This window comes from Bemisia tabaci, chromosome 7 (assembly GCF_918797505.1).
Source record: "Bemisia tabaci chromosome 7, PGI_BMITA_v3".
NCBI classification, from domain to species: Eukaryota; Metazoa; Arthropoda; class Insecta; order Hemiptera; family Aleyrodidae; genus Bemisia; species Bemisia tabaci.
In genome coordinates, this window is record NC_092799.1 from 44,490,691 (window position 1) to 44,505,639 (window position 14,949).

At 35.6% G+C, this 14,949-nt stretch overlaps 1 protein-coding gene and 1 long non-coding RNA gene across 7 annotated transcripts in view; one reads left to right on the forward strand and one right to left on the reverse strand.

Annotated features, from left to right (window-relative positions):
- Positions 1-14,949, reverse strand: part of Graf (GTPase regulator associated with FAK) — a 150,525-nt gene that overhangs the window by 6,708 nt on the left and 128,868 nt on the right. For 3 of the 5 annotated variants that reach the window (XM_072302834.1, XM_072302833.1, XM_019049646.2), the window contains 7 exons: positions 13,784-13,889; positions 11,780-11,939; positions 10,855-10,998; positions 9,332-9,830; positions 7,394-7,571; positions 5,313-5,378; positions 1,454-1,533 (listed from right to left, as the gene is read on the reverse strand). In XM_072302834.1, the coding sequence (XP_072158935.1) occupies positions 1,454-1,533; positions 5,313-5,378; positions 7,394-7,571; positions 9,332-9,830; positions 10,855-10,998; positions 11,780-11,939; positions 13,784-13,889 (1,233 nt within the window). The remainder of the gene's footprint in view (positions 1-1,453; positions 1,534-5,312; positions 5,379-7,393; positions 7,572-9,331; positions 9,831-10,854; positions 10,999-11,779; positions 11,940-13,783; positions 13,890-14,949) is intronic. The other 2 variants (XM_072302836.1, XM_072302835.1) reach the window with 1 other exon arrangement.
- Positions 8,815-13,172, forward strand: LOC140225128 (uncharacterized). 2 transcript variants are annotated; one of them, XR_011900293.1, is made up of 3 exons: positions 8,815-9,295; positions 11,065-11,194; positions 11,935-13,172. It is a non-coding gene; the product is annotated as an uncharacterized lncRNA (long non-coding RNA). The 2 variants fall into 2 exon arrangements; XR_011900294.1 differs by lacking the exon at positions 8,815-9,295 and adding an exon at positions 9,839-10,447.

The window sequence follows — 14,949 nt, forward strand, 5'->3', positions numbered from 1 at the left end:
TGGCCGAGTCGTCTACGACGTCGGAGGCACCCACATGGATCAAGATATGGGTTTGATCCCCGACTCCTCAATTATTTAATTATTATCTGATTATCATTGTTTGATGTTTTACTGCAATATTTCATTAAGAAGTCATTCCAAAACGCGTCCTCTTGACTTCGAAAAAAAAATTTTTTTGTCTTTATTCATCAAAAACAAAAATCATTTCATTCTAAAAGTAAAGTATACGTCATATCGTAATTTTTTAGGGGAAAAATAAAACCAACATTGGAAGGGTAAAAATAGGGCCGCAAAGCAGCCCATTGATGGCGCGGAGCGCCCTCAGGGGGTTGGGTCGTGCAGCGGCCAGGGGCGTAGCCCCCTAGTTAAGGATGATTTATGTTGATGCTGGAAGTCGTAAAACTTGTGTGCTTATTGTCAAAATCTTTGGTGTTTCATTTTTTGCAGAGTAACTAATATTGCCCAAAATTTTTACAGAACATTCTGAGCAAGATGGAGAAAAATCTATTACAATTTCATGGAATAATATTGATTTTGTAGGATCATTTGAGGAAAACACTGTAACAAGAACCTCCTAAGTTGAAAATTGTGAGAGTCGATGTTGACTGTTGACATGGTAATTTTTTATTGTACAAACAAGCAAGAAAAGTACAATGAAATTTAACCTGCAATAACATTATGAAATGAGAGTATTTTAATGTATTTCAATTGCAATGTATTTTTTTTTATTTTTTAGTTTTCAACTGACTTGATCGTTTAATCTATGCAGGATAATTCTTAGGATAATACATATTACGAACTCAATTTCAAGCCTCCGTGACCTGAACTTGGCAGATCATAATTTTTTTAAGCGGTTTCTCCAAGCTTAGTGTTTTGGAAGCACTAAATAAACTTCAAACCGCCATAAGTAACTCTGATTTTGGTTCAAAATTGAAAGCATTTTTTTCACATGAGGTTTGTTGAACTCTATTTGATGCGATTCCGCCAATACTCATAGTGAGATTTTGTTGACTGCGACCTCTTTTCTCGTGAACGGTCACATACCAATTGAGCAGCTTGGAGGACAAGGTGCATGAGTGCAGTTTTTTCTATTTTGAGAGATATATGTTTGAAGTTCCGAAGTTTCATGGATCCTTATGGCGGTAAGAAAGCTTTTGATGCTCAAAAATTGGAATTCGTGAGCAAATTTTTCACAGAATATGAATTAAGACTAGTTTTACTTGAAATCATTAATAATTCAATTTTTTAAAAAACTGCACTTGTATGCCTTGTCCTCCAAGTTTCTCAATTCTGAAATGACTTTAAAATAATTTAAGAACTGGATTTGAGTGATTTATAGGTTTAATGAGCTTTCACAAGCTAAAATGGCACACACGACGAAAAGAGTTTTACTTTTAGATTAAAAAGTCATTAAATATAAAAATAAAAGGAGGAGTGATATAGGATTAGTTACCATTTGTTATAATCTGGTTTGGTTCAAAAGACAACTCTCCATCGTTTTCACCCAAACAAGCAAACAAGGTCCGAACTTTTCTGTGAACAAAGGAAGCAAAAGACAGGGGTAAATTAGTAATGATTCCTGGTGAAGTGAAAGAATTGTAAAATGCTGAAAAGCTCATCCATACAAAAGATTAGTTTTCCTGATGAGGAAATTCTGAAATAAAGGTGCATATACATTGATTCTTTTTCTTATTTACACATGTCTGTTTAACATAATTGATGATTAGAGAAAACATAGGGAGTGCATATTTAAGGTTAAACTCCACAACCATTCCATTACTGATGAAAAGATGTATGCATAAAGTGATTCCAAGTAATGTAGGGACGATAGTGACCGTTAGATTGCACAGCTGCAGGGCCTGTGTCTTTGAGCAGCAATAATTATCGTAATGTACAAGTCAATGCAAGAAATTGATCCAACATGCAAACAAGAAAATGTTGCAACATTATTACTGAGCAGTTTGATGCCTTTGTGAAGATTCACTGAACATTTATATTGGGGACTATCATAATGGATGTCACTTATTGACTCAATGTGTAAGAGAGAGATAATATGACACTATCTTCCACTTGATACATTCAGTTAGTGAGCAACGTCGGTTATGGTAGTTTTTCATAAAAATTTTTGATGAATTTTCACAAATTTGATGTTTAACACTCATTATTAATGCTGCTACGCATTATGGGTCAAATTCTGGCATTAATTTGTACATTAGGATAATTATTGCTTCTGAAAGACACAGACCGTTTACAAGCGCAATGTGAAGATAGATCTCGTCTCCAGTGGGGTGGTGTGCTTTGCGATGTATCCATAGATCTGCCATTTAAACCTATGGAAAAGAATCGATTAACAAGGTGTTTGCAACGAACACCTTAAAAATCGATTCTTTACTACAGCTTCAAATGGAGAAATATTGATAGTCCATCATTCACGCCACGCCACTGCTCATCTCTAAATCAATTAGAATTACCTTAAGATAACAATACTTAAACTTTTTAAAGGTCTTGATTTTTAAGTTCTCAGTTGAATTTACTTAAATAATGCTGTTTTTTTTATTTTTTTATCAGCAATCTAATTCTACTGGCTATCTAATAAGTTTGACCTGCTGGCAGTGCACTATGCATTTTCATGAAAAAAAATTTGAGAAATCCAGCTGACCAATGATTTCACCTAATTTCAACAAGTCCTATCATCACATCCAGCTGATATTCAACTTTCAGTGCTAAATTGGCAAATAACTACTTTAAAAAAAGCAATTTTTGATTGCTCACTTATTTTTATTACAAATGTGTTCGTTTTGTGAAACTAGTAATAGACTCACTGAAATAAAGTCTCAGCTCAAGCGATTACAGGAGCAAAATATGTTCTGAGAGACAAATCATAGAAGAGGTAAAATTGATGTTCTGCTGGCAAATGAGTATGGGCATATGTTCATTCACGTCTGAGCCTTGGAAAGCATGAAATCAGGCAGACGAAAGAGCTGATCTCAAAGTTTGGTTTTTAACAGAGTAATAAATTACTGATTTATTTTTTTAAGTTGCAATGAGCCACTATTCAAGGTGCAAATTGAAGCATTATGATACATGTTATCTCATCAAAATTTTATATAAAACATGATTTAAGCAACAAATATTATTGAAAACTATGTGATTCAAGGAGACTTAGCTTATTCTTGGGAGTGAAAAGTTCAAATTTTTCGTAACCAGTGCTAAATAAAAACGTTAGTGTTTCGGTTAGCAGTTAAGCTCAGTCATTTTTGTTGCATAAATGTTTTCTGTGAAATTTTAAAGAGAATACATACATCAGAGTGCTCCAATGCGTACCTTGTCTTGTGGTTCAATGTGTTTTAGTTTACATTGTCTGCAATGGAAAAATGCCATCCCATGATGAGAATAATGAACAAGAAGCAACTACACTTCAAAAGGGAAGATCAGGAGCCAAACTATTGCAAACTACAGTCAGTGCAAAACTACTTTACCTAGGAGAGCTATTGGGCAAGTCAAAAGACTTTTGAGCTGGGTTGACAGTTCAACGTCATCAAGTTGAGAACATTTACTTGACTTTCAGACTCAAAATTTCTAGCTAGACCCCCCCTCCCACCGCCATCTAATTTAACTTGATGGTCATCAGGTTGACATAAGTTGGTAAATTATGAATTTTCAAAGAATTCGCTCATTTTAGCAATCATTATTATCAGCTCTCATTTTTGGGCAGTAATGTATTCTTATTGGCCCATTCAAATTCAAGGAGAGCGCTGCATTTTCCACCTATGTTTCTTGATTGTGAATGAATGAAGAGCTACTTATACTTTTGTACACTCAAATTTTCTACACTGGAATTTAAATTATCAGAGCCTTTAAGAAGCTCCTGAAGAAAAAAAATGTAAACATTATACGCAAATTTTTAACCACTTGCAAGAAATTTAAAAGGAGAGCGAAAAAAAAAAGAAAAGAAACCTGAGACTAAATTTGAATTAAGATGTGCAATAGCTGACACTATTGATACAAAAAGTAACTGCGCACACAAGTTTAAGTGCTTTTAAAGGGAAGTATTAAAAACAAAGAACATGAAAAAATCAGCAAGGTTTAGGTTTTGCTCACTAACTTGGGCCACATCCAGTACAGTTGTCAAAACATAACATGAGACTAATTATTGCAATCACTGAAATGAGAGGACAGTCTAATAAAAGAAGATCAGAGGAAAATACTGAAAATTGGTGTTGATGCTGTGGGTGTACATTATTATAGTGTAGCCTCTTTGGCAACCATATGATAGTTAGATTGCATTTATCTCACAATTAGCTTCACTTGGACTACATTTTGCAATTTGGAACTATAAAATCTAGCCCAGTTTAAAAACAACGTATGTACCATTAGTTTCCCAATGCACATTAGTGTTTTTACAGAAGAGCCAGAATTTATAGTTCCAAATTGCGAAATGCAGTCGACTTATCCCTCCTTGTTGGGTTGATGTCCCGTCAAAATTCTTAAATAATTATTAAACTTCAGAGATTTATTCATGGGAAAATGTTTCATCTTTATTATGAAAAATCATTGCTGCATCTTGCAATACTTATTATAAATAAAAAAAAAAGGCAAAGAAATTTTTGATAAAAATCCATTTCAAAATCTGCATCAACAATACTGACACAGAACTAACACAAATACAGTGTATTTAAAACATATGAAGCAACTGAAGTGAGCAGAGAGTAATTGGGGAGCCAAAAATCTATTCCAGGAATTCTCTATTCAAAATATGTATATTAAAAAAAAAAAACACTCTGACAAACATGAAAACACATAATTTGGTGCAAAAGACTACAGCAAACGCTACTTTGGCATCTAAACAAAACAAGAATAATATAATTGAAGTAAATAAGCCACCAAATGCGAGTACTCGGGTGAATATTACCAAAGTATAATGCTACGATGCCTGAATAATGAAGGTGAATATTTCATCTCAAACAGAGGTACTCCATCATTAAACGTAGACAACGGTACAAACACTTAAAACTACCCCTAAACAATGCTTACGAAAATATACAAAAAAGGGGATGAATGATGAATGAACACCAAGCAAAACAAAGCTAGATAATAATTAATTAGGGGAAGGAAGGTATAATCGTTTGTGGTGGAGAGCCACAAAAATAGGAAACTATCCACAGCAAACATTCCTCTATCACATAAGTAAAAAAAAAAAAACAGGATAGGAATACACAAAACAGATTTATGATTGAACAAAAAAACTAAAAAATAAAAAAGAGCAAAAATGACAACAATGATGTACAAAATTTTAAGAAATGCTGAATCACCTGATCCCCGAATTGAACTCCTGCTGATTGGAGCGGACCCTAAGGACGGAGTGGCACGAGAGATTCCTACACGAAAGACCACTTATTTCAAATTCTATTACACAATTTATAACTAAATCAAGCATTCAATTTCCAAGAAATTTATGAGAGCCAATTAACCAAAATACAGGCACTGAGCTGTAAGGCAATGTAATGTATTGGAACTGGACTCTAAAAGTTACAAGAGTTTGACGGTCTCGAGAGCTTAGTAGAAAACTTTCAAAGCGGAAATGAAAACTCTGAGCATTGGTCCAATGATCTATCAAATTTAACCTTCAATTTTATACATGAGAAATATGCATTAAATTTTACCCAACGTTAGAGATTTTTCTATTTATGTTCAAAGTGTAAAACTGTAAATTCAAATAGTATAAGAGCAAGAGCCACCCACTAGTATTATGAACTAAAGGACAAAAATCTGATGATGGGCTTTGGGCCTGGGAGTTAGGAGGAGAGAATTAGGAGTCTATACTGCTGTGCAAAGTTAGTCAGCAGTAAATGCAGGATTATTAACAAACAGTAAAACGCCAAAGTGTGGAGTCTTAAGGAGCAGTTGCGACTTTATCCGTAATCATCGGCGTAAATGGTTCAATTTTGACTTTTATGTAATTTGTATCTTATTCTTTGAAACAATCAGAATTAGGTATATGTTGCCATTGGTGGACTTAAAGCAAAATATGGATTTACTATTCTTTGACTAAGCACAGCAGTGCGGGGACATACTCAGTGCCAGCGGTAGGTAAAGGAGTATTCCTCTGGACTTTTTCCTTCTGAAAGTATCAAGCATAAGTGGGTACCTTCAGCAAGTTTAAAGATTAAAATCATTACGAAATATTAAAATTTAATTTAGGTGAGCCAGATAACTTAAAGCAAAAAAATCCTTTATCTCCCTCACTATGCACCCCTGAATGGATTTGTATATAAACCTACACTATTCAGTTTTATTTCCAGACCAGATGAATAAAATAACGTCAAAGTCTGATATCATAGGTTAATAAATTTTTCTAATAAACGAAGAGTCATACAGACTACATATCGACGGTGTAAGTTGACTATCAAATAACTCGTTTGCAGTGTCTCAAAATCTCCGCTTCTATATTAATTTTTCAAAGGAGAACAAATTGACACCATTCCTTGAAGTTTACGCAGAATTTCCTTTGCACAGAGAAAAATAAACACGGCAATTTTTAAGAATTGCCGTTGAGTAGTTTTCCATTAAAAAATAAAGTATGACAGGAAGTCTGAGACGTCACAGACCGAGTTGTGTGATTGCCGACTTACACCGTCGATATGTGACCATCCACTGCAAAAGGAACCTCCGTCTCTGGACAAAAAACTTTCAAAGGAGTGATTTCAGTAAAATATAATAGGAAAATTTATATTTGAGATATTCACAGAAAACTTTCTCTAATGTGTCAACAAGTCATATCAAGTTTGCATTAAAACTGCCTTTGTTGGGCAGCATTCACAAGTTTTTAGACCATTGGAAGATTAGATCTAAAACATCCACAGACGGAGTCAGACTATCTGCGGGTCTAGGAGGAGGTTTTTTCCTTCTTTCTTTTTTACAGAAACAAAGTAAGGGAAAGGCAGTGGTCGGACAAATTTTCAAAGATCAAATAGTCTTTTTCATGTATGATGGTCGTATCAATGGTTGGTTTCAAGGGGTAGGTTTTCTCATTTTCCATCATTTGGTCTTGTATTACAGAATTCCTTTCCATTGTGGAGATTACACTAGGCTCGGATTTTGTGCATGCTTTTTGATTATCCTTACAATGCTTCTAGTCTCAATTATCAGGGTCCGACTGAACATGCATAAAACCTACCTCCTCTCATGGAATAAAAAATGAGAAAATTGAAACAAAAACACATTTGGAGATGGAACATATAAAATGGAGCAGGTTGAAATATTTTTTCACAGGAATTAATTTGATTCAACCTGAAGAAATGAGAATCGGAAGAAAAAACTCTTGAAATTCTTCAATGGGTCAATTCCTCTACGAGAAATACAAAGCATGATAAAGAAAGTTGAATAGACTTACATATTATCTTGAGGCCTGTATCTGGTGGCATAGTGTATTCCCATTTTGGCAATTCCTCGGCTATTCTTCTGCGGAGTCACAGTTGCATAGGTGGACGAGTGATTGTTAATATCTCGAGAAGAAAGTGATGACATAGAATCATTTGAGCTACTGGTACTGTTTAGTTGGTCAGAGTTAACTGAAAAAAGTTTTAGTATTATTGAATTAATACCTGGTAAGTCATCCGCTGATCAATTTTGACAAAAATCAATCACCATTAGAAGGAGAAGATGCAAGCAACAAATCCAGAGTAAAATTGTGCGATGGATATGGAGATATGTGAGATTCAATTCCAGACAGGCCACTTCGCACAGGCTGGTCGCTTTGATTTGCGTCAACAGAATGCACATTTCAGGTAAGTTTACAAGCTTTGACAACATGATCCCTCAAAAATGTCTTATGGGTACCATTGTTTTGGTATGGTATCTATTTCATTTATTAATCAGCATATGAAAGTTTGTTGGAATTCTCACATCAGGCTCCAAGATTCCAATTTGTATTCTCAAGGAAATTTTTAAAACTGATATTTAAGGTTAGCTGATGGAAGGTTAGAGGGGGTTTCAAGGATGAGTCTAGAGTTGAGGATACTGCGCTTAGCCATTTGTCATAAAATTCGGTGAAAAGGTTGATATTCTCATGATAAAGAGAATAAGTTAATTTTAGCACAATTTTTTTTTGGAGAGGCATGCTGATTATTTTACACTTATTGAGAGTACGATGGCTAAACACACTTTAGTTATTTTTATTTGGGACTGAGCTGGTTAAAATTAGGTACAATTATCACTTAAATCATGGGTTAAATCGCTTTCAAATCATATATTCCTATGTATCTGTAATTTCTTCTTCACCTGATATCATGGAAAATTGTTGCAAAATCACCTGAGAGCCATTTTAGCCATTGCTGTCCTTAAAAACACTGCTGCTTGCTGTGTTATAGGTGTCGTAAAAAAACAAAAAACTAAAAACTGACAGAACAAAAGCTAAAATACTAATATCCTCCAAGTCCTTGACAGTTGTAAGATATGTGTGAACGCTATGGATATGTAAATAAAAATAAAATTTAAAGAAAACTTGAAAAGGGATGACCTTCACTTCCCCTACAGACAGACTCACTTTCACATTACTTGTTCTCTTTTATCTTTGCGGAAACTTTACACAAAAGCAAATCTTATCTCTGACGGAGCGGCGGATGAGCTATAATTAACCAGCATCTCCTAAGTTCACCGACGATAAAATTGTTAATGAGAAAAATATTGATTAGAGGTTTTTTGGAAATGAAATGAAGATGAAAAGTCGAAATGAGATGCGTTTTACAATTTATTGAAAAAGGGGCAAAAAATTAGAGAACTTGTGATAGGAAAAATAAGCATCTGCAAACCGTAGGATGAGCGGCGAGAATTAACGAAGTCCAAATTCCAAAAACTGGCAAGTCACAAGGGTGCTCTGATACGTGAGGGCTAAGCTGAGAGACAAGAGCGGAGTGGCCAAAGGCCATCCGATCGGGCCGAGACTTCCAATGAGATTAATAATCTCCAAAAAAAAAGAAAAGATGCTCGTGAGGCAAGACTTATCAGTTCATAGAAATTAATGGGTTGATATGCTCGGAAATGTAATTTATCTGATTATCACAAATGGAAAGATTCTTGGTGTTGTAACTCTTGCTTTGCTAGTTTTTAAGTTTTCCTTTTTTTTTTGTACACCTGATGATGGCAATAGTCTTAATGACTATCAAGAGATTGGATATCCGTTTCTACATGATATTGGTCAGACAGAAAACTATAGATATAGGAATATGCAACCCAATCAAGAAAAGCAGGGGCTTATTATTCAGTTTCAGCTGCGTACCATTACGACAGAAATTGAGTGAGTGATTTTGAAATGATTAGACACACTACTTACCAACATTAGAATAAAAGTAGGATGACTGTTGACTGGGGTGAGTGGGTTTTGGTTGGTGCGGACTAGAACTGTAAGAGCCAATTGTGTGGTAATTAGATTCAGGAAACGCAGGAGCGGTGCTATTGTTAGAGGAGACGGACATCCTACCCGTCGTGCTCGATCCTGATGCGGGCACGGAGATTGGTCTTGATAGCTCCATGTTCCCTCTCAGCTCTGAATTTCTTGAAAGTTCTGAATTCCTCATTAGCTCAGAGTTTTTTGAAAGCTCAGCATTGGGATTTTTTATATCGGAATTTCTCGTCGATTCAGAAGTGCGCGATAGCTCTGAATTTCTGATTTGGCCATAGGTGGAGGAAACGTATGAAGGAAGTCCTGATGATGACTGTGTTCCTGTATAACTATCGCTCCTTTCTCTGTTCAGATTTTCTCGAGATGCTGAGGCTACGTTGTGTAAACTGGCACTTAGTAATGGTCCATCGTAATATGATTTGGTAATTGCCTGTGGATAACGCAAAAAAGAATACTAATTTAACTGGAACAAGGAGATAACTTGTTTGTTTATTGTCTTAGTAGAGAAGGGTTCTTCTGAGAATCAGGAAAATACTACTGAGCCAGTGACAATAATATGGAAACAAGAGAGAACTGAAAATGTAGCAAGTGAAAGTCTTCAATGACTTTATAGAAGTCATAGAGTGATAAAGTAAAGAATAATAAAACATTCATAGACCCTGCTGGGCCTGAATTTCAACTCTACTTTTTCCTTTTTTTTTTTAAGCTAAGGGTACAACAGCATCAGCACTTTAACAGTTTTGGAGCCATTTGATCTCAGAGCTGAATACTAATTTTTAGGAGCCATTAAGATATTTGATACCGAAAACTAGAATTTTGCCAGGAGTAGAGGGACCAGAGGAATCAAAGCTGCGCCAAATTACCAGGCACTAGAGTCAGGGTCTAGTTTATAAGCACATTTGGTGCGAGAGCAGTTAGAACGCTGAGCACATTACTAATTTATATCATCAACTGTCCTTCGACTGAAGGTAGCTAAGTTACCTTTTTCCAGATCATGTCACACATCTATGACATTCCTACTTGCTACATTCTACTCCAGGCATCTAGGTAGGTACTTACTCTGTACATAGAATGAGTCAAAAGTATTAATGTGCATTCTATTATACATTCTGAGCAATGTTAATATCTCATTCAATTGTTGAGATCCAATTTGTAGTAAACGTCTCAAGGTCACTTGGTGACCCATCGCAACTCTAAATAAATCTATCAGTTCGAAAGCGACCAATCTCCAGAAAAAAACTTGTTTCAGGAGATGATAAAAACTGCGAAACAGCCAGAAAAGGAGTGTTTCTATGCAAAATAATGAACGTTGTAAAAAACCCATTTGGGTCAATTTCGAACTGATAAATATTTAATTTAACTCACTAACATTCCATGTCAGTAATATGGGTCTTCCCTTAATCTTACTTGTGTTACCAGGAAAGGTTGTGTGTAATATGAGTATAGGTGCTTACATGGGTTAAAGGTGGTTGAAATTTATTCTGTCTAATCTGATGAGACGGCACCGTTGTTGATTGCCGAGGAGGACGTTGAGGTGAGGAGCCTCTGGAGTCTGGTAACGGATCTACAATACTTTGCTCAGGCTGTGTTTTGAATATCTGTAATAGAAATCATAGTTACTGTTATAAAACACTTATACCCTAATTTAACTTTGTCACTTACAGCAAGACTAGCATGACTCTATTCTAGATGATTCAATCTTTTCTCTGATGGTAATATCATCTCTATTATAATGAATCAAGTAACAAACGTTCATCTTGGGCTCGAATTTTGTTCGCAGATTAGCGGTTAAAGGTAAGTGTTGACTTTGTTATTCAGTCATTGATTAATGATTTACACCATTTAGGCGCTAAGAATGGCTTGAGTCTGACGTAAAAAAGCTCAACTTATGACTTGAACTTAGAGTATAATTTTCCCGACTTGTAGTCAAATTTAGAGGTTGTGGGTTCACAGCTTGCGCCGACTGTAGCCGACAAAATTTGAGTCCGGTAAATTTCAAGAATGATAATTTTGCACTATTGAGAGCTCATGTTAAGAAAAATAAAAGAAAGCACTTGAGAGATAAAATATTTTTGTGAAAAGAGTATCCTGACGTTATTTGTTCCCTGCCCACTTCTTGCCATAGGTTAAAAACATTCACGCGCTGCTAAGCTCGTCGGACAAAAATATTTTCTCCTCTCAGGGTTGTGACACAGTTAATTTTTTCAGTAGAAAAGATTCAGGTTCTGAATAATCTTTTCTTACTTTTCGATAGAATCAAGACCCTTTTGACTACCCTCCTAACTTAGTGTTGATGATGAGAGGTGAGACAGTCTTGAATGCTGAATAGAGTAGTTCAATAATGAAAACAATGGAGAAATGCACAAAGAAAGAAGTTACCTTTTGATAATTTTCTATTAGAATTTCTACGACAACATTACAAAATTTAATATCCATAATGGCTGCTACTGTTTCCTCCTCCGGACGAAGCAAAGTAGGACCAAAACAAACTCCTAGATTACTAACTGGCATTAAATTTTTATCACTATGGGCAGCAACACTGAAAAAAAGAAGGAAACAGCACATAAATCAAATGTATCATCAAAAGAATGTGTAAAGAAAGACGGAGGAGAGGTTGCTCGAACAAGTTTTGGATTGGATACCCTGTGGAAGACGACGACAGGGATACCCCATGAAAGGATGGTGCCAGGGCGTCGACAACGAGAGAGTACATTGTCAGTTACCCAGTTACTTTTGGTAAGATAGGCACATGTGGCATTTGGGTGTTGCAGAGCTCCGAAATGCACTTTAGGAGTGGTATACATGCATGTGTTACGGTCAATGTTAGGGAATGGGGAAGTGTATGTCATTGGCCGGCCAATGTTGACCATGGCCGGGCGTTTCGGCCGAAGATGTCATTGGCCGGCCGAAGATGTCATTGGCCGGCCAATGACGTCAATGGCCAGCGATTTTGAGAAATGTTTTCTTAACAATAAAACCGTCACATATTGACCGGCCGCTGATGTCATTGGCCGGCCAATGTACTGTTTGGCCGAGGGGTGACGGCCAATGTTGGATCTGTTATCATTTATCAATTGAATGTGAGAGAGTTGAGTGACCAAGCGGCATTCAAACGATGCAACTGCCGGCAAAAGTGCACAAGCAACCGATGTGTTTGTCGAGCCGCTGGACTGCTCTGTAACTCCAAGTGCCACAAGAGTGAGGCGAGCACCAACAAATAAGGTAAATTAAAACTCAACGTTGCTTCTTGAGATAATTATTACAGCTGTGGGATAAAAAGAAAAAGAAAAAGAAAAACGAAAAAAAAATGCTCCAATTTTTAAAGTCGAAAGAAATGTAAAATAAATAAAAAAAAAAACCTTCTAAAAAATAAATCAAACAGCTGTAGTAATTACACATTCACTCATTTGTTTCCTCTCATGTGGTATGTTTTCAGTTTTACGGTGTTTTATAATGTGAACGAACAATGGCCGTCAGTCATTGGCCACTGTCATCATCGGCCGTCCATTGTTCACCTCGCGGTGAAAATGTTAACAGTGACCGGGCTTTTTGGCCGATGACATGATTGGCCGGCCAATCATGTCATCAGCCCTCGATTTTGGCCTATGCTATCATTGGCCGGTCAGTGACAGCATCGGCCGGCCCCTTAACATTGACCGTAACATATGTATCATTAGAAATGTTCTTGATACTGCAATACAAACCTTACAAATGCACCTTTGTTAATAGACTTCACCGAATGAAATTAAAATAAACTGAAAAATGCAAATGACAAGTATCTTGTCATTATAATAAAGAAAATTCAAAAATATGTGTATGTTTTGATAATTTTATTTCCTTTAGTGCTAATCTGAATAATCACAATTTTAGCAGAAACTAATAAACTGAAAAATGAGAAAAATGGTCCATGACGAAAGGTCGTTTTCCGATGAAGCGGTAGAAATTATGAAATGCAGGTTTCACTTTACAGATTATAGTGATCAGTTACTTTGATCCTAGGTTACATTGATCGGAGAGTGGATAATCAGAGCCAGTCTGTGAATTTATAGTGCATGCTGTGTGTTTGACGCAAGTGGTTTTTACATGTAAAACCCTACTCAGAATGTTCTCTCTTCTCACCTAGGTGAAGTAAAAATGATGGAGGTAAAATTGTTTCGATACATTTACTTTCAAAGAACTTTCGATCCTTCTTAACTATATTTTTTTTCATGCGGACTACATTTTGCGGTGGAGAACCACTATTTCTAGCTCATTTTAGAAACAACATTTATGCCAATAGTACCCTGCGCAGATAAGTGTTTTGGTGGATGAGCCAAAAATAAAATAGCTTATTGCAAAATGTAATCCATGTAATGCTTAAAAAGAAGTGGATTAAATACTCACTTGGTAAGATGTTTGATAAGGATATCTAACATGTTTAAATTTGGCTGCGGTATTCTATGAGTTAAAGCATGAACAGCATTTATTCTATCAGTTCGCTTTTCTTGTTCTGCAAAAATAAAAATTAAGCATAAAAATAAATGGAAAAGCCACTAAACGGGTCGAAGTTAGAAAAATGTTTGGAGGTGGAATATATTATCCTTGAGCAGAGGTTTGCCACTTCATGAAGTTTACGAAACCATTTCATCTTAGGCTGATAAAGTTTCTTTTAATTCAAAATAAACATTTGTAATAACAATACAGAAAAGGTCTTTGCTCTCTGTGCTTCAACATTTCAACTATTACCTCACTTCTTCAAAAAATGACAAAGATTTTCACATGAAATTTTGAGATACTGTATTTGCCTATGTACCTTGTGAACATTTTCTTCTGGAAAACGAGATAAAAATTATGATCACCCGGCTTACAAGGGTGTTCGTCCCTCAAAGATAGAGGGACGGCAAATACTGAGTTCTGAAACAGAAGAAGAAAAGGCACCATGCAACTGACCACTAGTTGAACCACTTTCTCCTATCTCTCCTCTTTTTTTCTTATCTGCCATACTGGCAGATTATTTAGTTACAAATATTTTTAATCCAGAGTATCATTGACCTTACACTACTAATTTGATCTGAAAAATAAACTTTTTTTGTATTGCTTTACTGGAATGCACAAAATATAAGAGGCCAAGGTATATAGATAAAAATGAAGATTTAAGAGAAATCATGTGAAACTTCATGTTTACATGTGACTGACTTTCTTGCTTTCAAAGAATATATGGCACAGAGTACATAACATTGCGAATAGTGGCACAAGTTTTTCTTGCTTATGAAATTCATCCTCCAAGATCATATTAGGGAATCACTCAAAGACTTCCAAATTCCTTGACTTTACCAGACCTTTGAAAAAAATTCCTTTGAGATTTTTTGAAATAATTAGGTACACTGCTGAGTTGAAACGCTTCTCGTAAATTCCCTGACTTTTCCAATGAATTCCTTAACTTTCCAGGTTTTCTTAACCGCCAGAAACACTGTCAGATACAGAAACCAAAAGTGCCCAAAAGATACTATAATATTTTTTCTACTTTTACCTAAGCACTAGATATTAATTTTAGAAGTTTTGTTGATTAA